Source organism: Mastomys coucha, unplaced genomic scaffold (assembly GCF_008632895.1).
Source record: "Mastomys coucha isolate ucsf_1 unplaced genomic scaffold, UCSF_Mcou_1 pScaffold1, whole genome shotgun sequence".
Classification (NCBI taxonomy): Eukaryota; Metazoa; Chordata; class Mammalia; order Rodentia; family Muridae; genus Mastomys; species Mastomys coucha.
Window position 1 is genome coordinate 86,410,957 of NW_022196891.1, and position 26,468 is coordinate 86,437,424.

General features: G+C 41.7%; 1 protein-coding gene across 4 annotated transcripts in view; it reads right to left on the reverse strand.

Annotated features, from left to right (window-relative positions):
- Positions 1-26,468, reverse strand: part of Kcnk2 (potassium two pore domain channel subfamily K member 2) — a 200,359-nt gene that overhangs the window by 73,292 nt on the left and 100,599 nt on the right. For all 4 annotated transcript variants that reach the window (XM_031338419.1, XM_031338429.1, XM_031338438.1 and 1 more), the window contains exon 3: positions 23,598-23,715. In XM_031338419.1, coding sequence (XP_031194279.1) covers positions 23,598-23,715 — 118 coding nt within the window. The remainder of the gene's footprint in view (positions 1-23,597; positions 23,716-26,468) is intronic.

Below are 26,468 nucleotides of genomic sequence, written 5' to 3' on the forward strand. Positions count from 1 at the left end.
GAAGAAGAAGAAGAAGAAGAAGAAGAAGAAGAAGAAGAAGAAGAAGAAGAAGAAGAAGAAGAAGTTCTGTATGGACATTTTAGCTATTACCCTGGCCCTGTATGTTTTCCCTAGATACCTAACCAAATACTTCCCACTCATCACAACTACTGGCCTGATTCCTCTGCCTTATTCTACTCCTGTCCTGGTCCTCCTTCTAAGTATGATATTTTTGAGAAATTTCCATAATGGACCCAAAACGTCCTCACACAGCCATTCTGCCACATCTGCTCTAGAAATGGTGGACTTAGAGGAGGGTATCACACCCCTCTCTGCTTCCTGACTGCAGAGGTCATGCACTCAGCCACCTCCTACTTCCACAATCAGAGCCAAGAGCCCCTCTCACGGCCACGCCTTCCTTGAGGTTATGGGTTGTATCCCCTCTAGCCAGTTGTTTGCCTACAGTAATAAGAGAGCTAAATAATACAGTGTGTTTATTGAGTGAGTATATGAGTCCAGCTGGTTGAAAGGGAAGCACTGCAGCGCGTTAGAAGTTACTGCGTGTGAGGGGGACAGAAAGAGCAGAGGAGATTTCAGCATTCAGAAGCAGCGAATGCCATCAGAGACTAAGGAGTCGGAATAGCTCAGGCTGTAGCTCTCAGAGAATGACGGTGGCTGTGGTATTACTGGAAAGCAGAGTATCAGTCTAGAAGTGCAGGGGGTAAAGACTGGGGATTTGTGTTAAAAGACCTTAGGATACTTCAGGGTTTATAAACTCCAGAATAACAAGCAGGAGCTGCCACTCACTCTATGATACAACCTCCAAGGCCACCCCCTTCTGTCCCCCAGGCTCTCACTTCCTCCTGTAGGACTCTATGCATTAAAGGCTCCACGATCTCCACAAATCACCAACTGAGGACCAAGTGTTCACGCACATGAGTTTGTAACACAAAAGTTTCATCGAATTCCTTAAGGAACTGTGTGTTTAATCCATGTGGATTCTTGGGATTTAGCTCAAGTTCTTGCCTTTCTTCTAGTTCCCTTGTTTCCTGGGAGCAGTAACTCTGCAGTAGCCATCTCTCCATGTCTGTGTTAGAATACGCTCAGAGTTTTGAGAGAACATACTGAGTTGACCTGACTGGTCTGTAGATATTCCTGTGACGTGTTTTGATCACATGGGCATGCTCAGATCCAGCCAGTTCTCCTGCTCTGTCTATGCTTTTAATTTTACTCAAGACTCATGGAAAAGGCGAAATTTGGTAAATATAAATTAAATATTTGCTCCCAAAGTGATAATCAAAACACTATTGTAACACTCAGCAATGTAAGTAATTTTAGGTATGGAAAGACAACTGTGGTACTATAGAGTAAAAACTGTACAAGACTGGTGGTGGAGTGAGTGAGAAGGCAGAAAAATCCAAAGGATGCCGTTTAGATGAATTAATGATTTTATGGAATTCCTGACGCAATTTAACTAGTTTTGGGAAGTTAGTTTGATTTAAATAATTTTGGGAAGTTAGTGTAGCTGGTAGAAAGTTTAAAGTTCAAATCAAGAATAGAATGTGACCCTTCCTCCTAGAATAGCAAGAGCTGCACAGGTGAGAAAAGAAGGACAGTGATCCTTCATGTGTTACATACATGTAATTGTACATGGATGTAATCGTACATGCATGTAATTGTAATAGCAAGAAAAACAGGCTTGGAACAAGTTAATGGTCAAAGAAAGCATTCATTCTTTGGGTTGGGTGCTACGCACACTTGTTTACTCCAGTCACATCCAAAATATCGGGGATAAAATCCTGATAAAGGATAAGAGGCAATAAGACCCTAAAAGAGGTTCTGTGCTCCTGGATTTCAGACTAGTCGCTGGTATCCCCTAACTCAGACGTGTTCTAGATCAGTCTTTCCAATCGTCAACACGGCCTCATAATTAGGCATAAAGGTACCCCAAGAAATGATTTGTAAATGGTTAAGATTGGGCATTGTCTCCTGGCCGACACAATGTTTCCAACTATCCTAATTTAATGTTTTATATTAGAGAGTAATTGAAGGGTTTCCCTCACTCTAGGACATTAGCTAAAAGTGTTAGGTCAGGACTCCCCTCTGCCTGCCTCCAACAAGAACCAGAGTATTAACATTAGAATACCTCAACAGGGAGGGCTCCACCCCTCTTCCTCCTGCTTCACACCTAGCTACCAGACCCTGCTGACCTTGGTGTGGGGGTCGCTTGCCTAGTGACTTCAGTCTAACAGAAGGACTGGGAGAAGAAGAAGGACTTAGACTCACATGCAGGACTAGCACTAGAACTTAGATGGGCTAGGACTCAGATTCATGTATCTCTCGCAGTCCCCCGGGCCCAGAGTGTTTGGGCCCGGGGGATGCAGCACCAGTTCAGAGGAGATAGCTGCTACTTTAAACCCAGTATGTTTTAGATAGCCTCAGATGTACCTCAACTATTGAGCTGCCAGATTTACCATCTCTCTTTTGCAATGACTGTAAAAGTCTGATGCCATTTCTAAGAAATACATTTAGATCTTATACTCCATGTGTTGTCTCTGCCGTCATTTCTTTGCCTACGCCTTGTCAACCTGACTAGGACCCCGTTTCTCCCGCGGGTTGAGGGAGGCCCAGATAGGCCAGCCCACGGCAGTTGGGCCTGAGTTCCTTGACCTTGTGATCTAGGGATGTGGCCAAAGGTTTCAGTGTGCATCATGTCTTTACATACAGAGTTATGAATAAAGAATAAATGATTCTGAGTATAAGAATAGAGGATAGATGTTTAGCCGATTTAGCTGAGCCAGACTTCAAAAATAAGACATAAGATAGGTAATGATCTGTTCCTAAATGAATACAAATTGTCGTTAGCTAAGCATAGGGGGAAAGTTGCTGTATAGACTGGCTTGTTTAAGCTTTGTTAATGAATGACATAAGAATTATTGCTTTGGGATTATGGGGAGTGTGTGTGTGTGTGGGGGTGATTTTCCTGTTTTTTTTCTTTTCCTTCTTACCAGCCCCCAAAGAATTGAAAGAGTTCAGCAAGTTTCTCACCAGTGACAAGGAGTACTGGCCCCAATGAAACAAGCTTTGTTCCCTCAGAGAAAAGTCGGCTGAATGAGTACTCTAGTCACTGGCTGCCATTGGCAGCAGGCCCAATGGTTGCTATCTGAACTGACCCTCATCAGCTCTACCAGTGCTGGCCCCCATCAGCTGCTATTGGTACCTCAGCTGCCAATGCCACACTTGGCCCTCCTCAGCTAACCTGTGGTGTCAAAGGTGGCCTGTGACATGTTCTCACAGAGCTGTTTTTATCGGCCAAGAATCCCACATGAAACCTTAAACTGTTTACCCCACAACAGCTAAGTTACCATACTATAACCTCTTAATATGTAAGAAGTGAAGGTGGTTATGCTCTTATTACAGATGTGTAAGACATGAGGGAAGGTCTAGGTCCTAATCAAACATAACCTTTAATCACAAGACAAATTCTCTTCAGTCTGGATATTTGGTTCCTGAATTACCTGAATGAGAACATTCGCATATCAGCCATCACTATACTAGCTAGATGCTCCTTCCCCAGGGTAAAATAGTAAAATAATTCCATCCCAGAAGAGAAGCCATGGAAAACAGCAATACTCATTGAACACTTTTGCTTTCTTGTCTAACACGGTGATAATTCATCTATATCCTTAACATTTTAAGATAATCTTATGAAGTTTAAGTACAACGAATTACCACCATTTTCTAAATATAGAAACAGAGGTTTGTTGAGGCCCTGAGTACTGAAGATCAATTATCAAACATTAAGTTTCAGATTTATTAAATTACTCATCCAACTGCTTAGAGCAAGTATTTGGAATCAAGGCTACTGTAGAGATTTCTGTCACTTACATAATAACAGGATTTAGACCCACACAAAGACACACCACACAGCAAATCTTTCTACATGGAAAAAAATGTACATGTATCAAAAATTGTGAATCATAGAAACAAAATCAGAACTTGATTTGACACCATGTATAAACTTCATCATTAGCAAATTCCTCTTTGCCCAGGAGCCAAATGCCTATAGTTGAAAAAGTATTTCACAAGATGTCCCCCTTGCTATTTCACAAGATGCCCCCTTGCTATTTCACAAAATGCCCCCTTGCTATTTCATAAGATGGCCCCTTTTCTATTACACAAGATGGCCCCCTTGCTAGCCTCATATGTAACTTACATGATTGCATCCATCACTAGAGGCTGTCAATTGCAAAATCTATAGGAAGTTACAGCTGTCTCAAGAGGCTTTCCAATGAACTCCTCTCAAATACTCTTGCTAAGAAGATGTGTGCACATAACCTACAATTATTCCTAAAGTTGATAGGAATTCCCTCTCACAAAAAGTTGTGATGGTGATGATAAAGACAAAAATGATAATGAAGAACATGATGATGTAAGCATGTTGTTTTCTATCTTTCCTGTCTGATCTCTTGGCACACTAGCATTTCCTGTGGCTCTTAGTCCTTGGTGTTCCTATACCCTCTACAGTGGCAGCATCTAACCACTCTAGACTTGATTCTGTGTTAGAAGACAGGCACTTTTGATAACACAAGAGCTTTACATCCAAGTCAACTCCCCTTTCTGAATACAAGCCAATAGACAGATACCCGTTCAACCTATAATAAAAGGTTACTTCTATCACTGGCTTTAAATTCACTATTTAAATGCTAGGTGACCTGACTTTCCTCTTATTCCAACAAGAGGAACAAATGATCCAATAGCATCCAAGGAATGGGAAAACATCCATTAATAAGAAATCTAAATAACAAGTTTTCCTGGCACAGAGAGAGGCACACATCAGGAGTCTGGATTCTATAGAACGAACTTCCTGAAGCACCACATTAAATCAAACATAGAAATAGTTTTCCTCCAGCAACTCAGCACAGTTTGAAGTTGTATTCCTGATCTTAGCATTAATAAGTGAGACATAAAACCAGTCAGCAAAGCTACCTATCTATCAAGCAGGGAATGACTGACATGCACAGCTCCCTTTACGAGCCTGCCCTGGAGATGGTTAGATCAACTGCAGACATACTCAATAAAATTTACTTCCAAGCATACTGAAGGCAATGTGGCAGACTGTGGGCTTCAGAATACCAGGTTCTCTTGGAATCCAAGCTCTTCAGATGACACTGAGAAAGTTGTTTTCAAATCATCCGGTGGTTCAGGGAAACAGCAAGCATGGAGGAGGGTCACACGAAGCGTGGCAGAGAACAAGTATCTACAATGGTTAGTCCTATGCATTTCCCTAGATTCTAGAATCAAATCTAGGTAGAGAATATCAACTGAGAAATTATCTAGGTCAGGATGGACTGTGGATGTTTTGGCGAATTATCTTGATTGTTAATTGACCCAATCTCTCAACCCTCTTCCTGCCTGACCCCTGCTGTGGGCGGCATCATTCCCTAGGCTGTACCCTGAACTCCGTAAGAGTAAGTAGGGCTAGCTGGTGGCATGGGTTTACTTGTTTGACCCTGCACTTGACTACTGCTTGAGTTCCTGTCTTAACTCAGTTAATCCCCTAAGATTTTTTGGGACGCATGTCCACTGTGGGTGAAAAGAACAACAAGAATCATGGAGATGCTAGTAATGGCAGTGCTTTTCTTCCTTGAGGAAATGTTCCCCCTGGATATAATTTACAGACTAAATCAAATGATCTACAAAGTGAAATGTGGTTCACTTTTCATTCCAGAGCCTAATAAGCATAGCAGCTTCCAGAACATCTCATTAGCGGGTAGTAAATACAACTGTTATGTTGATAGAGCCATTCTGACTCGCATAAATACAGGATTGCCAAGTAGAATCTTGTGTGAGATGCCTTATTACACTGCTACCTCCACAAAAGAAAGTATCATGGACCAAAGCAGAAGAGCAATAAATTAAAAATAAAAATAAAAATTTAAATCATAAAACGTAACCACCAAGATGGCCAGTGTAGTTTTAACCCCATCACTGCATAAATACCAAAGTCAGACTCAAGAAAACTGGAGTGCAGGCGGCAGTGAGGTATGAGAGCTTGAAGAGGTAAAACACAAACTTTCACGTACTGACTGCTGACATTTGAAACAATTTCACTTGAAATCGGGGTGGAGGCATGCGTCCTTGCCGTGGTTATTACTTAAGGGCAATAATTCTGAACTCATCAACTCTAGTCAGTGTAGTTTTAACCTCATCACTACATAAATACCAAAGTCAGACTCAAGAAAACTGGAGTGCAGGTAGGTACGAGAGCTTGGTAAAAGAAGATCCTTGCTTTCTGATAAAAGAAAGGATCAGGAAAAGAAGTCATTGTGGTTGAAATGTCCCCCACAGGCTCCTGTTGGAACACTTGAACCCTAGTTGAGTTGTTTTGAGAAATTTAGAACAAGAGAGTTAGGCTAGGTGATACACGTGACTGGGGGGTAGGTCTTGAGAATTATAGCTGAATCCTGCTTTTAGACCTGTCTCTGCACTATGATCTACCAAAATAGGTGTACCTTAAAATCATCCACTATGGACAGAGGAACCCCAGCCACCATGGCTTCCTACCAGGAGGACCACATTCATGAGCCAAAATAAACCTCTCTTTCCTTAAGATGCTTCTGTGAGAGATATGGTCACAATGGTAAAAGTAGCCATCCATATTCATAACAAGATACTGACTCAAAATGACAGCAATTGGGTTGTTCAGGTGAACGTGTTTATCACTCAATAAAGAGCACACAAGGAGCACCCCCTAAGTCCAGATGAGGGACTGTAGCCTATGACACCTTCAAAATGTGTCTCCTCTATGGGATTAGATCTTAATACATCAGACAGAACAGCTCTAGTTTGATTTCATGTTAGGTAGAATAAGAGATTAACAACAGACTAACAACAAAACCCAACTATTTTTTTAATAATGTTCGATGATAGCAGCTGTGTAAAACTTATAAGGTGGCGATCTGGAAAGTTCCACAGTATGGGAGAATGGGAGACCTCAGGGGCCCTCATCATTTTCTGGGTATGTAGCTTAGAAATAACCAGCCAATCAGAGACATGGAAGCTGTAGAAAAACTGGAAAAGAAACAGCAAGCATTGAATTCCATTAAAACAGTTTCCTCCTCAAATGACTGGAAACTGAGGCAGAAGGTCCATGAGTTCAAAGCTAATCTGGGCTATGTGGTAACACCATCTCCAAAGTAAGTAGATCATTTAATAATTTTAAATAACATCATAAAATTATCTTATTAAAATTAATCACATATAAATAATATATACAGTAGTAATTGAATAAAATTTTTCCTCCTACTCTTGGCCTCTACACCTGGCCTACTCCTTCCCATCCCAGGTTGTATCTCTTATTTCTTTTTTTCTGTGTCTTACTAGATCCTGCCTGTCAGTTTGTTATGGCCCAACCTTCAAGAAACTAGTTCATGAATTCAAGGTTAATACTATCAGAGTGAGTGAACGGTGCATCCCTGAAGATGAAATTGCTCTGTAGGACACCAGCCATGATTAGAATACCAAGGGATGAGAATAAACCATCCTGCCTTCAGATCTAGAGTCCAAAGCCAACTGATGACCACCTAAAAACAAAAGCCAGAACTCTAGGAGTGGTCCAGCAGCAAAGCACCTGCCCAGGAAGGGAAAGTTCCTAAGTTTGATTCCCAGTACCAGTAAGGAAAGAAAGTAAAAGAGAAACAAAACAGAAAGATAATATAAGACACACAGAAAATTGAATGTGCAAATGTAAAGAATCAAATCATCATTTAAGATAATAGGAATTAGAGGGCAGAGCAGAAAGAGCAGAAATTCTAACCAATGCTTCCGCTTGCAGACACAGAAGTTTCCATGAGTTATAGAAAAATAAATGTGGGAAGAGTTTTAATAAGCAAACTAGAGACCTAAGAATAAATGGTAAGTATAAACACCGCTAGTGCCACTGCGTGTGGAAAACCAGACTTAGAATGGAAGCAGCAAATCTATAAACTTTTCCCAAAAATAACCCAATAAATGAAGTTAGTGAAATAGTAAAGGGAAGTCTGTAAAACAGAATATAAAAACGCGGGTTTACAGGAAATATCAGGGCTAGGAAGACAGTTGAATTAACAAGGTGCTTGTCTGAAAGCAGAAGGGTGTGTGTGGGTTCAACCCTCCCAGAAACCAGAAACCATGCAAAAAGCTGGTGTGGTTGTCTGCACCTGTGTTCCCATCAGTGGGTAGACAAGAGAATTCCGGGGGCTTGCTGGTCAGGGAGTGTGCACATACATGTCATGCTTATCCACAAGTTCACCAACACACACACATATGCACACATACACTACATACAAGAAAGAACTTAAGAAAAGAAGGAAAAGGAAAGGAAAGAAAACATTGGTTACTAACACAGCATCCTGGAGAACATGATGCCTTCCATGCTTAAATTACATCTCCTACATGAAAGTAACCAAAGGGCAATTGCAGTGATGTGATGTTGCCCTAGGTAGGCACCTGTCTGAGAATAATATACCCATTACAAGATAAGCCTGGAAACTTTACTGTAAGATTGTGTCTCCTAGCAACATCAGAAGCTGAAGCTATACCCATAAAGTGGTCCAACGAGGCCATCCAAATGTGAGCTGAACAAGAGTGACACCAATAGACACGCTAAACTATAAGGAAAAATTCACATAAAACCTCAGCCCTACACAAAGAACTACAGAGGCCCAAGTAAGGCTGGGCACAGGAGAGGTGGCCATCCCCAGGGAAGAGCATCCCAGTGGGTTATCTAGTGCCAAATGGTCAGCCTTTAAAACATACACACAAGCCTCATTATATGAACCCAATAGATGTTTGTGAATATGTGTAAGTATACACTTACATATATGCATACAACAATGCCTGAGGAAAATAGAAGCCACGAAGGAGATAGAGGGAGAGGAAGGAGGGATACATGGAAGGGTTTGGATAGAGGAAAGGGAAGGGAGAGATGTTGTAATTAGAATACAATCTCAAACATAAAAAAGATATCTAGGTAAGACTAATGAGATCCTCACGCAGCACACAGTACAGTTCCCGTCGGTTTAAGGAGCATCTTGGATCATATAGACTGTTATAATTCAGATAACCAAATAACCCTGACTTATACAGTAAGTCAATGGACGACTTCCCTTTACAATGGCTAAGTGGGGCATTGTGACCATGGGTATTTAAAAGGACATAACTATCAAAGTACGGTTTTATGTACCTTGGAAGCTCACAGTGTAAAGAATTAAGTCATTGTCTTAATTTCCAGTTGAAAGACTACTAGTCATTCTAGGGGAGATCCCTCAACCAGCTCAACTTTACACAACGTCTGTAAAGACTGTAGGCCTGTATTAGTTACTTATCTCATGGCTTTGACCCAAAAAGATGAAATTTAAGGGAAGAAAGGTGGATCCTGGCTTACAGTTTAAAGGGATACACTCCGTCATGGTGGAGAAGCCAGGATGGCAGCACAGGACAAGCAGCTGATCATACTGCAGCTCCATTCAGGAAGCAGAAACCAAACGGGAAGTAGGCATCAACTACTGAGTCTTGTCCTCAGTAATTCACTTCCTCCAACAAGGCCCCATCTCTACAACCTTCCAGACAGCACCGCAAGCCAGGGATCAACTACTCAACCACATTAGTCTACAGGAGATATTTCATATTTGAATGACAAAAGCCATCATGTCATGCATCAATAAGTCAAGGGTGGAGTGTGACAGTAACCATGGGGGGAGATGTTCATATATTTGTAAATACAAAGAATTTCATTTAAGTGAGCACACCATTCATTTCTCACTGTTTTTCCAATGCAGCCACACAAACGGCTTCCTCTCTCTACTGACAGAGGTGATCATTTATCTTAGCTGCCTTGATTTATGCATCCTAACATTTCTGTGAATTTTAAAAAGCAATTAGCACTGCACATTTTCAAACCTTCACAAACATTTATGAAAATCAACCAACAGACACTGTAAAAAAGACAAAGAATTTCCAACGTGTGATTTATGATCCTCAGGCCCTGGTCTTTCTGTCTCTATAGCTTAACAACACCCTTTCACACCCAACCTTTGTTTTATGATGATAAGCCCACGTAACTCCAAAAGAATATATTGAATTCTTTTTCTGGCAGTTAGATTCCATTTTCTTCCCCTCTCAAATTCTTATTTAATTTTAAACCCAGAATGTCATGGCTTGATAATGGTAGAACTCTAGTCATGTTTAAAGAATTCAACTCAGAATCTTGGAGTTTCAGAGACAAGACACCTGATCCTATGATGTCACTCAAATGGGCGTGTCCAAACTTTGGACACTGGGGCTTTGAATGTTTGCTTAAAATATTGTGAGAATTTCTTTGTGATTTCTTTAACTCAGTTGCATGGTTCCCTAATGAAAACTATCTATCTATCTATCTATCTATCTATCTATCTATCTATCTATCTATCCATCTATCTATTTGCTTATTTTTAGCTTTACTAAGCCTAGCTAGCATGGGATAGTACACATAGAAATCCTGAATGCCCCTGTTTTCTGAATGATGAGATTAAAGAAATGAATCATGATGTTCAGGGTAGTCTGCTGCTAAAATGCATTCTAATACTAAATTTTGTATCCCAAGATCTGGTTGCCCCAAAATGTACACCAGCCTTTGTTGTGTAAACCTTGCCCCCAATTATCCCTGATAGGTTAAAAAACATTGCTGACATCCTGTAGCCCAGCCTTGTGTGTATCATGCTTCTCTTGGGTCTTCTCTGAGGTGAGGTTTAGGGCTACACTAGCTTGTGGACATCTACTACTTTAGCCAGAACTGGAATAGTGGGAAAGCCCATGAGTAAAAGTAGAAGGCTTAGACACCAGTCTGGACACTTCCCAAGTGCTGCTCTTGGGATACAAAATTGAAGAGAGGCTCTAAGTAAGACTGAGAAAGTCTGAGTAAGACTGTCACCTGATCCCAATGGATGAAGCTGAATTCTTCACAAAGCCAAGGTGGGTAGAACCACTGTCTCTTCAAGACCATGGTGGTGGCTCAGAAGGTAGCAGCAGGCCAGTCCCTGCTCAAGACGGGTGGTGGTGAAATCACAGAGGCACTGAGTGCCCCTGCTATACAGTCAGGCCAGCAAGGTCATAGAGGCCACCATCAGGCAACAGGCTGCATGCTTCCTATAGCTTATGGTTGACAACCAGGAGTGGAACACCACATTAAAGGCTGGAAAACAAAAAAGCAAGCTGTATGCTTCCCACAGCTAAGAGTTATTGAAAGCTAGCATGAGGGAAAATATCATGAGACTCTGAGCACCCAACCAGTCTCCTTAAAATGTGGGGCTCCCATAGGAAGAATAATGACAACTCATGAGAGCTTACATGAGGCAGGGTCTCACACTCCTCTGAACAGCCAGCCAATCTCCTTGGAATATGGGGCTCCCATGGGAGAACAGACCGCATCTCAGCCTAGCACAAAATACAGAACCCAAACCCAAACCTCTAAACAGATGCAATATACTTAATATGCTCGAGCCGATTATGGTGGTACATGCCAGTAGGATTTGCTAAAGGAAACAAAGTCAGAAAAATAGATTCCTTGTGAGTTTGAGGCCAACATGGTTTGCAGAGCAAATCCAGGACAGACCAGGCTACACAATTAAACTCTGTCTCAATAAATAATAATAAATATATTTGGATATTTGGACTCCACTAACCTTGTTTTGATTTATCAGCATGAAAATGGTTATATCTTCAATAGTAATGATGGTACTATACATCCTCTTTGAGAGCGGTCAAAATAGAACATACCTAGATAAAAATGGGGCTGCTAGATTGGACCAGTCTATACTTATGATGACTTCAAACTGCTAGACAAAAGGTATGTTATGTTTAGAGAGAGGCTTCATGTTTGTATCAACAGAGGAGGAGAAAGGGTTTTAGATTCCATCCAAAATCATAAGGATCAGATGTGATTGAGGGAACCTCTTGAAGATCTTGACTACAGACAGGAAGAAAAGGAAAACCAAAAGCACTGAATGGGTAATGTATAATGTTAAACTCTCTACTGAAACAACTCTGAAACTATCTGGGTCATGTCTATGTCTCCAGCCAGAACTTCTATCTATTTATACCCAGTAGATCTTGTTGTCTACAAAAGTCTACAAGACTCGTCATACCATCCTTTCATAAGGCATGGATGAGGATTTATAATACAGTTTGGTTACAATCCAAACTGGCTTAAGAAAGACAGATGTCTTTCACCTGCTCAAATAAAGGACAAAAAATCCTTATTAATAGAGCTGTACACCTCACACATTCTAAATATTGTTGGTACAAAACTGTATATTATTTACGAGAGATTATATGTTCACAGAAAATGACAACCAAGGAAGCAGCCTTAACAGGGTCCACCCTTGAGGATTCTGGCCTGCCTGATCCTGCCTCAGACTGCCTCAATGCTGTTTTCTCAGGGTACTTACTTCCAGAACAGTTTCAGGGAGGATTGCTGACCTCAGATGACCTTGGTTCATCCAGCCTTACAGACTGTGACCAAAACTTCAGTTGAGCCTTGAACGTTTCTATCCCACAGAGACCAGACAACAAATGATACAGCTAGCTCTCCCAGGACTTGGCTACCATCCCAATTTTCTTAGGGTCTCCAAAAGGTACCATTGCCCCTAAATAGCAGAAAGCAATTTTTAGAGAATATATCACCCCACTCCCAAGAAGTGGGGTAGATGAGTTTGGGTCATTCTATAGGGTAATGGGTACTTGTTGTTATAAAGGGGTTGGCTACAAGTTATTAAATTGTCTTATACAAGACAAAACAAGGTGTAAAAGGCTATACTCAAAGAGTTCTCTCTTCTCTTTTCTCTATCTTTCATTATTATGTAGGGAGAGAAGGGTTGAAAAGAAAAGGGGGGATATATAGGAAAAATATAGAAACAATAGGAATAATGGGTAGATTATTGAATCTACTCTTCAATTATTAGAGCTACTGCTAGCCAAAAATTTTACATCAGCATAGATATTTGTATATTAGTATATATTAAGGATATGTTTTGTTAGACTGGTATAAATCTCTATATATTGATGCAAAATTGAGGCTATTTTTGTTATAACATATTATATATTATGTTTCAGCTCTTATAAGGTATTGGACTGGTACAATTCATTTGTAGGTATAAAGTTCTAGTCACTTTTAAAGATGCTATTATAAATTGTCTAAGATAATTAAGAAATATAAAGTTGATACTAGGTTCCTAGGTTGAATAGATAAAAACAAGTTTACCTATTTAGATATGCTATGAATAAATAGATGGTCTTTAAAAACCTCACAAACTTACAGGATATGGCATTTAATTATTTTTTTTATTAATTTAAGGCCTTTTGATATTGAGACATGTCAGCTCCTGGCAGCACCCCCATTCTGCTTGGAAGAAGATGACAAGCATTGAAGGACCTCCATTTGGAGATGACTTCAATTATGGCAAGCTAGCCACTGGGCAAAGAAGATGCCCTAGCTCTCTCTTTCTGCAGACAGAATGATGTGCAAAATAAACAAAACTTGGACATAGGCAAAGTTGATTGCCAAGCTCTGCTAAGACAGGGTAAGCAAGTCCTTCACAGGTCCTAGCTCACAAACACATCTGTCAGATGTACTGGGCCAGATGCTCCAACATTATACAGAATTTTGTGGATTATCCAGTCAGCCTGTCATCTTGATAATTTTTGGAAGCTGCTAGCCTGCACTTCCTACACACTCAGGTAATATTTATTCCTTCTCAAGTTTCTGATGGGGTTGAAGACTAGATAATGATAGTCTCACAATTGAACCTAAGTTACAGAGGATCTAAGAAAATATTTTAGAGTCTAAAGAGATATTATAAGGATGGAAAAGGCAAGTTAGGAAGGTTGGAGGACATGGAGGACATGGAAGTTTATGTTATAGCAAGACATTCTATTGTTGATAAATGACGGTTAGAGGATCTAGATGATGTTTTATAAAGGTTGGGGGAAATTGTAAACCAATGTTTAAAGATTGGAGATTACAATTACGAAAGTTAGAGGATTTAAATGATTATGATGGTAATGAGAAACATGATTTAAATACAGAACTCTAAATTCACAAGATAGGATAGATAATAGAATACTTTCTCCTAAGTTGCCAAATACAAAGGGACTGGATGTTATGACCAGAGATTGCATAATTGTTCTCACTGTATATAGTTTGTTACTGCAAGAGAAAGACCCTTTTTAGTTAGAAAAAGTGGAAATGTTGGGGTTGGCCTGGTGCTGCTATGTATTCTCATGCTAAATTCTGTGTCCCAAGACGTGGTTACCCAAAGATGAGCAGATTCTCACATACACTAGCCTTTCTTATATAAACCATGCCCCCCAATTATCCCTGATCAGTTAATAAAAGTTGCTGACTTTTATTAACCTGTAGCTGGGCAAAAGAGAGGTAGGCAAGGAAAAGATTCCTGGGCTTGGGGGTCTCAGGTAGGGACCACAAGAGAGATTAAGATGAGAAGGAAGAGGGGAATTGCCATGGAGTAATGTGGAACATGAGCATGTGACCATGAGGGCTGGCCTGATGAAGCAGGAGCAGCTCAAACAGAACATATGTCAAGTAATATATTGGGGTTCAAGGCATGAGAGCAGACAAAATAGTTCAGAGGGTTGATATCTGCCCAGCTCCAGTGCTTTAACACTTACTATAATTCTAAAAGTCTCTGTGTCTTTTATTTGGATTAATAGCTGGTTAAAAAGTAACTGCCCCCGTATTAATTTCCAGCATTAGTGATTAATCACATAATAACTAAATCATGCTAGTGGATTTATTTTATACTATATATTTATAAATATATAAATTATATATTTATAAGCATATAAATATATTTATAATATTAAGTATACTATAAATATATTATGAAATATAAATATATAAAGTAATAAATTATACTAAATGGGCATGGTATGCAAATTGGATCACATGGACACAGACACATGTATGCAGAGGTATGTGCACATAGGTCAAAGGATAATCTCAGGTCAGGTCTCAGTTCTTGTCGTCTACATTGTTTAAGATAATATGGCTCTCTGGGTTTTTTGTTTCTTTCTTTGTTTTGCTTTTTGTTTTTGATAGGTACACCAGGTTGGGAGCATTCCTATCTCTTCTTTCCATCTCCCCGCAGGAGTACTAAAATTATCGATACTACTACTCACTCTAGTATTTTGTGGGTTCAACAGGTTTAAACTCAGGTCCTCGGGCTTGCGTGGCATCACTTTTACTTACTGAGTCATAGCCACACCACAGCCCAGTGATTGCTTTCCTTGTTAGCATCTTCAGAGAGGTGTGATGGATGCATCCACTAGACCTGGACCCTGTGTTTGTTTGTTTGTCTGTCTGTTTGTTTGCTAGCTTGTTTGCTTGCTTTTTATTTCAAAGGAGTGTTGGAAGTGACCAGAATTTAAGGCTAGTAGGTACCACGCATTGCTGATGACTTGAGTTTTTAATTGTTCTTGCTAGCAGTGTTTCTCTGGACAGTTTAGAACCAAGAACTTCCCAGAATTCCTTCCCACCTGCAACGAGTGGAAGCTGTTGCGTGTAATCCATAATGGTTTATGTGCACAAGTGTCCCCGGCATTAGCTCTTCTGCCACATGTAATCCATAATGGTTTATGTGCACAAGTGTCACCGGCACTAGCTCTTCTGTCAGTGCCATGCTATGCCTTCACTACTATGCAGTGACAACTCTTTAAGAGTAAGACTTCACTGTTCTAAAAACCTTCAAGGATGTGCAGTATAATTGCCAGCTGAAAGTAGACAAGCCTGACCAAATGTCACTCTATGCCTTCCTTATTAAATGAGACTTCTACAGGAACAGTCTTCTTTTAAGTATCATGCCCAGCTTTAATCAGATTCAGAGCTGAGACTGGCTTTGTGCTGTTCTTCCAAATGCTCAATAAAATTTACACCCTAGGACCCAATGGTATTGTGGACCAGAGATGAGAGGGCACGGGGAATTGGAAGAGACAGATGAGGTGTTTATTGAGGACATGAAAATCCGTTGTTGCTAATTGTGGGGTAGTTTTATGGTTTATTTATTTCATTTTGCATGTATGAGTGTTTTCCATGCAGGTATGTATCTGTACTGTGTTCATGGCTGGTTCCTACTGAGGCCAGGAGAAGGTATTGGATCCCCTGGAATTTGAGTTATAGATGGTTGTGAGCCACCATCTAGGGACCAAACCTTGGTCCTCTGGAAAAACAGACAGAGCCTTTAATTGATGAGTCATCTCTCCAGGCCCATTTTGGGACAATTCGAAGGTCACAGAAGTTGTCATTGGTTCCCAGAAGATTAAAAGTGCATTGTTGTAACCTGCACAAAATTATGTACAAATGAGAGAAAACTTCCTTCTGCTCCGATAAGAAGCAAACTTGATATTGATATAATACTGAAAAAAGGCCAATGCTTGGGAAACAAAGAGTTCCAAATCCCTTTTCAAGAAGCGCCAGGTACTCAGCGTTCCTCCTCTTGCCTGGCATGCGTACATATGCAATGAGAAGACAGAATGACTAATTTAGCTCATCCACTTAGGAGTCTGCAACACTACTCACAGGAACCTGGCTCCATCAGCCATCCAGCATAAAGTTGGACTCTACAAATCTAACTCTACCCACAGGGCATTTCTCTGACGGGAGGGTAGAGAGGGGGTGTCTCCTCCTCCCTCCTCCTCCTTCCTCCTTCTTCCTCCTTTTTCCTCCTCCTCTTCCTCTTCTTTTCCTCCTTCTCTTCCTCTTCTTTTCCTCCTCTTCTTCCTCCTCTTCTCTCTCCTTCTCTTCCCCTTCTCTTCTTCATCCTACTCCTCTTCCTCATCTTCCTTCTCCTCTTCCTCCTCCTCTTCTTCACCCTACTCCTTCTCCTCTTCTCCTCCTCCTCCTCCATATAATACACAAGCTTGCATGCAAGTTTTGAATATGAAGAATTTACATTAACATCTTTATACGAGTTTTACTTTCATTAATTTAGTGTAGGCAAGAGTCATAGAGTCAGAGACCCAAAACAATTTCATTTACACTTCCTCATTCAGTAGAACAATACCAGTATTCCAAGTTTTTAAAATAATCATCCTCTTTAATAAGTTATTTTAAAAATATAATGAGTCCAAGTTAGAAGTCGGTTTGCAAAATTATTCATCTTTAAGTTGCCTAAAAGAACCCTAACTTTCATTTAAAATAGACACAAAAAAATCCAGCATGCAGCTCTCTCGGAGGCTGGTGAAATGCCACAGACACATGAATGTGCTGAATTAGTCAGTTAGCACTCAACACTCAAAGATACAGGCACTTCTCCTTCTTGGGAGGGTTTGTGGCAAATTCTACACCTCTGCTTCAAGACCCTTTGACTCCACACACTGGTAGAGAGATTTCTGTACCCACCACATGGAACACAAAACATTGGAAATTCAGAGTTACAGTTTATAGTTTTCCATTCTTTCCACTCCGGCCAAAAGCCAGCAAAAGAAAATGTTTTACAGTTTACAACACACTCTCTATGTTTCCAAAACACATTGTTTCTTGCTTCCTCCTCTTCTCCTCCTCCTTCTCCTCCTCCTCCTCCTCCTCTTCTTCTTCTTCTTCTTCTTCTTCTTCTTCTTCTTCTTCTTCTTCTTCTTCTTCTTCTTCTTCTTCTTTGTCTTTTCTTCTTCTTTTCTTCTTCTCCTACTTTTCCTCCTCTTCATCTAGAACTCCTTTACAAAATTACTCCAGAACTTCCTTCCTTCCTTCCTTCCTTCCTTTCTTTCTTCCTTTCCTCCATCTTCCTTTTACTTCCTCATTTTCTCCTTCTCCTCCTCCTTCTTTCCTCAGCCTTTGTTTCTCATCAGCCAAATGCAATTCCAAAATGGTGGAATAAAAGTTTGCAGCAAGCCAGGTATCAATAGCATAATATCTTTAGCAATTCAAGCCATGTAAAATCAAACAGAAAGCCCATGATTCAAAAATATAGAAAAATACAGATGCCACACAAACCATAGAACTACATAGCTGAACTCAAACTCAGCACTGTGGTAGCAGAAAGTGAATATTCTTTGTAAAGGTGGCAGATATTCCTGAAAGGAAAGATTCCCTACTCAGACCTAAAGGAATGCCCAGGATGGTAAACTAAGGAGTCCATTGAGTCAGGACCTCCTGTTAGCAGAGCAGGCACTTTATTCACTCCATGAGCTATCTCCTCAGTCCTACCCCCACTCTTTTGATGAGATTTTGCAGTGGTTCCCACTCCACAGAGACCCTTACCATGACCCTCTGAGTCCCTCATGCTCTGGCTCCTGCTTATTTGTGAACCTCCATGGCTTCCTCTTGGGCCCCTTCTTCCAGACCTCCAGGGTCTGCTCTGTGGCTCATCTGCATTCCTTGAACATGCAAGACCCCATCTTCCTCAGGATCGGTGCCACGGCTGTGCCCTCTGACTGAACTCATCTTTCTACTTGTCTTTACATAGCTGACTTCTTTTCATCCCTCAGGTTTCAGATGCTGTCACCCCGTCAGAGTTCCTGCAGCAGCCTCTTTGGAGAAGCCACCCACTCCCAGCTCTGGTTTCCATGATCACACTTCATGTTCCTCTGCAGCATTCACTCGAAACACCTGTCTTGTTTATTGGCATCCTGATTGGCCATGGGTCTTTCTGACCCCAGTGCGATGACCAGAAAGTAACATAACTGAGCCAGCAGAATTAAAGAATAACCAAATTAAGAAAGAAAGAAAAGTTGGTGGGGGCAGGGAGATAAAGTGCTAAAATGACGCTTCCTAAAATAACGCAGCATTTAAAACCTTGGCTATTTTTTTAACCTCAGTTTTCTGACTAGGATCCACGCTAGCTCTCCATGAATTACAAGTCTACGGTCTAAATACTCACTTGGCTTTCAAGTCCTCACTCCCTTCGTCTCACAGTTAGTCACCAAGAACAACTTCATCCCTCATCTCCTTCTGTCTACCCCTATCTCCCTTTCATCTTCCCACACCGAGTTCTGACATCCCAGGCAATGCTCCTGTAGCTCCCATGGCTCCCATGCCTCTGATGGCTCCCATGGCTCCTGGGTGTCACTGCAGCTCCTATGGCTACTATGGCTCCTACCACTCCTGTGGCTCCTGTGTGTCACCGTGTCTCCCATGGCTCCCGCGGCTCCCGTAACTCCTATGGCTCTTGTGTGTCCCTGTCCCCACTTGCCAATTGTCGCATTGAGCAGTTTCTAGTTATGTTCTGCCTGAAAGATGTACCTAACACCACTCACTGTCATCTCCTACTTTACTTTAAAAAAAAAATCTAAGGGTTTGCAGCCCCATAGGATGAACAACAATATGAACTAACTAGTACCCTCAGAGCTCCCAGGGACTAAACCATCAACCAAAGAGTACACATGGTGGGACTAATGGCTCCAGCAGCATGTGTATAGCAGAGGATGGCCTAGTTGGTCATCAATGGGAAGAGAGGCCCTTGGTCCTGTGAAGGTTCTATGCCACAGTGTAAGGGAATGCCAGGGCCAGGAAGTGGGAGAGGGTAAGTTGGTGAGCAGGGGGATGGGGGAAATAACAGGGTTTGTTTGTTTTCCTTTCTTTTTCTTTCTTTTTTTCAGGGAGGAAACCGGGAAAGGAGATATCATTTTAAATATAAATAAAGAAAATATCTAATGAAATAAAAAATAATTAACAGCAAAAAATCTATGTTTTCTCTTATTTAGTAGGTACAAAATCCTCTAATATCAATTTATATCCAACTGCCTTTTCCCCTCCACCTCCAGCAGTCAGTATTTCCTGCTACTCCCTTAAAATGGCCCTCTGATCTACATAATAAATGTTTACCTCTTCATCCCCAAACCAAGTCACGTTGATACTCTGACTGGGTTTTAGCTTGATCTACCACAGACTGGGCAGCTTCTCTCCTCCACCAGCAGAGACACAATGTTTTCTTCAAAGCACAGTTCCAGTTCCCAGTTCATGTCCAACTCGGGTTCATCATCTTTGGCTCTGGCCCGTGCTTTCCTTTAACCACATTGTGACCCCAGTTCCATGTAAAGGTTATGTGACACCGCTGGCTCCTTTACATATACAAATTTTATCTCTGCAATGAGGCTGCAAGCAGTGTCTGTGCCCTTCTTCCTTAACCTCCCAGTGGTGGCAAAAGCAGCAAGAATCCAAAATGAGCCCCTTAGACTGGCACCAAGTCACAGGATCCTCAGGATGAGGCCCTCGAACATCAGCGACCACTCCAGATGACCTGCAGACCTGGAGCTTTCTGCCTTCATCTCTCTCCCTCAACTTGCTGTGCCTGGGATTCTCTCATCCATATACATCTGCCTTGGAAATCACTAGCTCTTTTTCCAGTCTTGGGATGGACACTTATTAACCAGAGGCAAGCATGCTTTGCCCCTTCCTCCCTAACCACTTACCTCAATATCCTGTGAAGGAGCCCATGGGTTCCCATTAAATGCTCTTAGTTTATAGCACCTGGCACACCTTATTGCGTTTACCCACCAACCACCCTGACTCTTGGTTGTGCATGCTGGGGTCAAGAGCATTGACTCTTATATTGATGGCATCAGGGATAAGGCATTTGCTATCTTCTGAATACAAAAATGCATGATCAAGCCAGCTGTTGATGAGATGTGTTGAACATGCCCTGAATTTAGTATCATAGTTATCAGGTTAGTGTTAAGTAACATCCACTGAGCCATGGCTCACACTAGCTATCAGTTTAGTGTTAGGGAGCATTCAACTGAACCACGGCTTACACCACCTAACTGCCTATTTGTTCTCAATTGTAAGATTTATTCTTTTAAAGCTAAATTTATTTGTGTGTGTGTGTGTGTGTGTGTGAGAGAGAGAGAGAGAGAGAGAGAGAGAGAGAGAGAGAGAGAGAGAGAGATCTCATGTGGATCATATGTGTGCAGGTACCTGTGGACTCCAAAGAAGGGAGTGGATCCCCTGAAACCAGTTACAGCAGTTATGAGTGGCCCAATCTTTGCCAACCTCCATCCTCTACAACACCAGCAATTGTTCTTAACCCTTGAGCCATCTCTGCAGTTCTCCCTAAATTAATTCTTAAACCCTGTATATCTCAGAAATTGGGGTTCCCAGGGGAAAAACCAAACAGATAAAACCCCCTGACTTTATAGACTAGCAGCAACAGCGTGTGGTTGCGGCTTTTTGGAAACACAGGGAGAATCTAAGTAGACCTCTTCAGTAAAAGTGGTGTGTAGTGAGATCAGTTTAGACCAAATCAGTAGCAGCTAGAAAGGTGATCGCTCAAGTCTGAGGTTACTGTAAAGGCAGAGCCAACTATGGGAGCTGGTGGGCTAGAAGAAGGGTCTGGAAAAAAAATAAAAAAGAAAGATCACGGACAGACAGCATATGTGCAGCTGTGGAATAAAGTTTGGAGAAGCTGGAAGGATCCAATTTTAGAAAGGGTGAGTAATTGGGAAGCAATTCCTTAAATTTGGGTCTTAAAGTTTAATATGCCACTTTGCATAATAAACCTTCCCTTGAACATTGTTCCAACGTACAAGCTGCCCGGTTCGTACTTGCATCTCAAACTGCTAATGTGAAATAGAACAGCCACGGTCGTCTGCAGCCCATGTGGCTGCCGCCACTGCAAGCCACCTGCCTGAAACTCCCCCAAGTTCTAGTTCCAAAAGGAGCAGTGCAGTTAGTGGCAGGGCGCAGCCCGCATGGCCGAGAAACACAGAAGGGTCACAGCAACACACTGACATTTATTCTTTGAGTTGCACAAATATGAAATCTGGCTGTCGCATGGACACTTAAAAAGAAACCAACGTTTCCACCCAGGTCTAACTCTTCATCTAGACCAACGTCAGAGAAGATGGCCTTGACACAGGAGTGAGAAAGGCCATAGAGCAAAAGATGCCAGAGGGTGACTCGGAATGACTTGAGCCACCATAGATGGCTCAGGGAAGGACAGGGCTCCCCAGCTTCTTCCTATGCAGCCCAAGCAACCCAGCCACTGCATCCAGTCGCTATAATTTGGGGGTAAGGCTGGTGACAATGGCTTATTTATCTTCATGCGCTGAAGTATAGAGTCTGTGAGACTTTCTGAATTTGGGGATTCAAAAAAAAAATGAGACTGTTTATAAACATACAGTGCAGCCCTCGGGGCATATAATGATCGAGTCTCTTGCGAAATAATTTCGTGGCACAGTGAGTTACAATGTGAACTCTAGAGTTATCCTTGGACAGGAACAGACCGTTCTCACTCAGTCTGTGAGCCTTTCTTTTTCCTTTTTACCCACCCCTCCCTCCCCAATGCTTACAGACTCTAAGTAGTTTACACAATAAATACTCATTTCCACAGTAGAGATGGCCAACATGTCTAAGCCTCAAACAGAACCTGCTATTATGGTTAAGAACCGAGGTTGCTGCTCTTTCATATTTTCACAGCCACACAACTTTTGACCCCACTGACAGAAATGTCGGCATCAACTTTGTTTTCTCGATCTCCAGAGAAAACCATCATCTCCCCAGAAGGTACTAACAGTGTTGAGAGGTGACCCCCAAACTGTATCTACAACAGCATAATCAGTTGTAATTTGTTGATGGCAATCAACAATAAAATCGAAATGTTCACAGTCTCAGACCATCCCATAAGCGGAGATCCCAGCCCAGGAGAGATGAGCCCGCGTGCGTATTCTCCTCTCCTGAAAGGCATCAATGACTGATGAATCTGTATCCTTATTTTCAAAGGTCATGGATTAAACACACTCCCTTGCATGAACCAGAAAGCTGGAACCCTCGCCCAACCATGGAGAATGGTGAGGAGAACGGAGAATCTCATGTGGGATATGAAGAGAAATCTGGAAAGCTCTGCAGCATGAAAGGTCTGGTTACTAGAGGGAGGGCTGTGTGCATTTATATTGCTGACTGGAAAGTGCCGAGCACACCCAAGACAAGCTCAAAGACAACATGAGCTTCAATTGCAACAATATTTCCAATGTCTTAGAGAAAAAGAAAAAGAATGAGATTAGGCAAGACATCCGGAGTCCTGCCTGGGATCACAATGAACACAGTTGATATATCTGTGCTAACTGTCAAAATATAACATGCAGACAACACAACCTGTCATCCCAACACATGAGCAATCAATATAACAGCAAGTGCTCTGTTAAGGGAGGGGGTAAGACTTATAAACTGTGATAGGTAACATCGAATAACCACATCAAAGCCAAAACCAGAGTCAAATCCGGTCATGCTGTCACCCTGAAGACAAGAGGCCTGGTGGGGGGTGGGGGGTGGGAAGGGGAATACATGAACAAAGAAACCATCATCTCAAACCAATCTTGATATATTACACTCTATTATCACACGTCAAATGTGTCCACCATATCGCTCCCGAGTTTTACAGGTACAGATTTTAAGCTTAACTCTATGTCCTGAACCGACGACTACTTTGCCTGTTCCCTGGATTCAACCATTTAATTCAGGACTCTGTGTATTACAACCTAGTTTTCTATCTCAGACGGCTTTGACCGACTATAAAAGGGAGCTCTGAACAGATGAATGGCGGGTCGCAGACCATAGCAAAGAGAAAGAGAGAAAGGGAGTCGTCTCCTACCTATGGTTGTGATAACGGTGCCGGCAAAGAAGAAAGAGCTTCCGAGGTCCCAGTGACTAACTTGATTGGAGCTGTTGCCTAAGGGGATAATCCCTGCGTTTATGGCCGCCACTATTTCCTGCAAGTTTAGAAAGAGACTCATCAGTACATGTCAATCACACAGCAGCATCAAACATCTCAGCTCCCACCCCGGGCATGACAAATTTACACACACGGTTCAACTCTTAAGTCTTTGATTTTTTTTTTCTTCCACTTAAAATGTGTTAAGAGATCAAAACTTTATTCTCAACCACACAACTTCACTTAAATCATGAGAATTTTACATTTCACGGCAAGGGAGTGGATTGGCACGGAGCCGCTAATGGCACACACGTATAGCATCTCCACTGATGTGTTTAGTAATACGTTTGAGTCAACACCTGAGTATAGCACCACTGTTCTCTAGGATACGGCATACATGGCTAGGGATTTAACTATCATATGGCATACTGCATTTAAATAACCTACGAGCGCTTCGTTAACATGTCTGTGATTTCAGATGGTAATGGTAATGTCCAAGACTGAGCTGTCTGTAAGAGCTGATAGGTAACATGTTTTTAAAGATCTCTTGGAACAGACTGAGGTGAGAGGAAGATCACGATGCTACATCTATCCTCTTAGATCTAGATGCCTTGGATCGCTCCAGAGTCTAGTGAATTCTTCCAGAACGAGAACCACCGGAGTCTATCCTAAGCAGAGTTCCTGGGGCCCACGGGGATCTGCATGTTCCTTGTGTATGCCACATAAGCGGTAGACTGAGAGTTGGCATGACCACCCCTTCCAGAAGTGTGAATGACGTAGATTTCATGCAGAGACAGATGCTCCACTAAGCACAGGGTCCCCAATGGAGGAGTTAGAGAAAAGACTAAGGGGGTTTGCAACCCCACAGGAGGAACAACAATATCAACCAACCAGACACCCAAGAGCTTCCAGGGACTAAACCACCAACTGAAGAGTACACAAGGAGGGGCCCGTGGCTCCAGCTGCATATGTAGCCAAGGATGGCTTTGTCGGGCATCAATGGGAGGAGAGGCCCTTGGTCCTGGGAAGGCTTGATGCCCCAGTGTAGGAGAGTGCAGGGCAGGAAGGTAGGAGTAGGTGGGTGAATGGGAGAACACCCTCATAAAAGCAGGGGGAAGGGAATGGGATAGGGAGTTTCCAGAGGGGAAACCTAGAAAGGGGACAACATTTGAAATGTAAACAAAGAAAATATCCAAGAAAAAAAAGAAAAGAAAGAAAATATGTAAATGATGTGGATTAATCAGAAGAAAATATGCAGCCAAAGATATACACTGTGGTAGCCAGATGATGGAAATCCATCATCTGCTGCAACCAGAGAAAGCTTAATCGCTTAGCTTTCAGGTTTTAGAATGGGCTAGAGAATCATCTGGTAGGTAAGGAAAAGGTCAAGCCTGTGAGGCTTGTTTACCATGGTTATAAGCAAAGGGAGATTAAAAGGCACCCTGCCCCACTGGCCACTGGCTGACAGAGAGCCAGCAACTCAGACTAGAGCTCCAATCTCATTTCCCAGCTGCTTGCAACGGATGGCCAATCTGTAGATTAAAACAGCAATACTTGTGTCCAAAATCCACTTGGATCATATTGTTTCCATTTACTTTATAAGACATGTTCATTGTAAAAGCCAAATTAGGAAAATAAGGAAGGATGCTACAAAGATGGCTTTAAAAATGCTCATTATTCCAGAACACAGACATATCACCGTTAATATGCTTAAGTTTAGACTTCTGATAGGTCTTTTTTTCCTTACCTTTTTTTTTTTTTTGAGATAGGGTCTTGCTACGTAGCCCAGACTAGCTTCAAACTCTCCACCTCTCTGCCTTAGCCTCTCAACTTGCTGTGATTACAGACATGGCCCACCAAATCTGGTTCAATATACTTTTTATATAGTTAGATTCATAACCTATGTTAAATGCTGTATTCTCCATTCTTATTTAATTATAACTTGATTAATGACCAAGAAAAAACTGTGTATTGACTAATGCTAACTATTAATGATTTATGTAGCAATGTCCTTACTGGTAATATTAGCCATGTTTTTCTCTTTGCTAGTCTTGTACTTATCATAGTGTAGTACATACACATAGACTCCTGCTGTTAGAAAGTATACTCATTATAAAACATTCTCTTGTGAATATATTTGTGTATAAATACTCCCCTGTTTCTAAATATTTCCTCTGGAGAGATTGCTAGAAATAAATTAGCCACATTAAAGATTATTAATATTTTATAATGCTGGGTGGAAAATAGCCATTATCTATCTAGAAGATTCTATTTATGACTGCCGCTCAACAACATACAAGGGTTTAGCCATCACCCCGATATTAATAACATTTTACCTTCACTGCACTCACAACAAACGTTTAAAATCTATTCTTTATTGTAAATAACATTGGATACTAGTATTTTACATTACATTTCACTAGCAAAAAAAGGATTCGCATGCAGACCTGCGCACAGCATGCAAGGAAGCTAGTTCTGCTTGTCCGACCCTGTATTCTTAGCACCAGATAATGTAGTTCTCATTCATTATCGATCTTGTAAAACATGCTCTGCTGAGCCTGTCAAACCAAGACTGTGATCCCGGCTACTCCAAGGGCTAAGGCAGGAGAGGCTGGGGAATTCAAGGCTTACTGGGGCTAAAGAGTAAGTTCAAAGCCAGCCTGGGTAAGTTAGCAAAGCAGTGTCTCAAAACTAAAAGAAAAGAAGGAGGCAGAAGAGGAGGAGGAGGAGAAGGGGATGGAGGAGGAGGGGATGGAGGAGGAGGAGGGGATGGAGGAGGAAGAGGAGGGGATGGAGGAGGAGGAGGAGGGG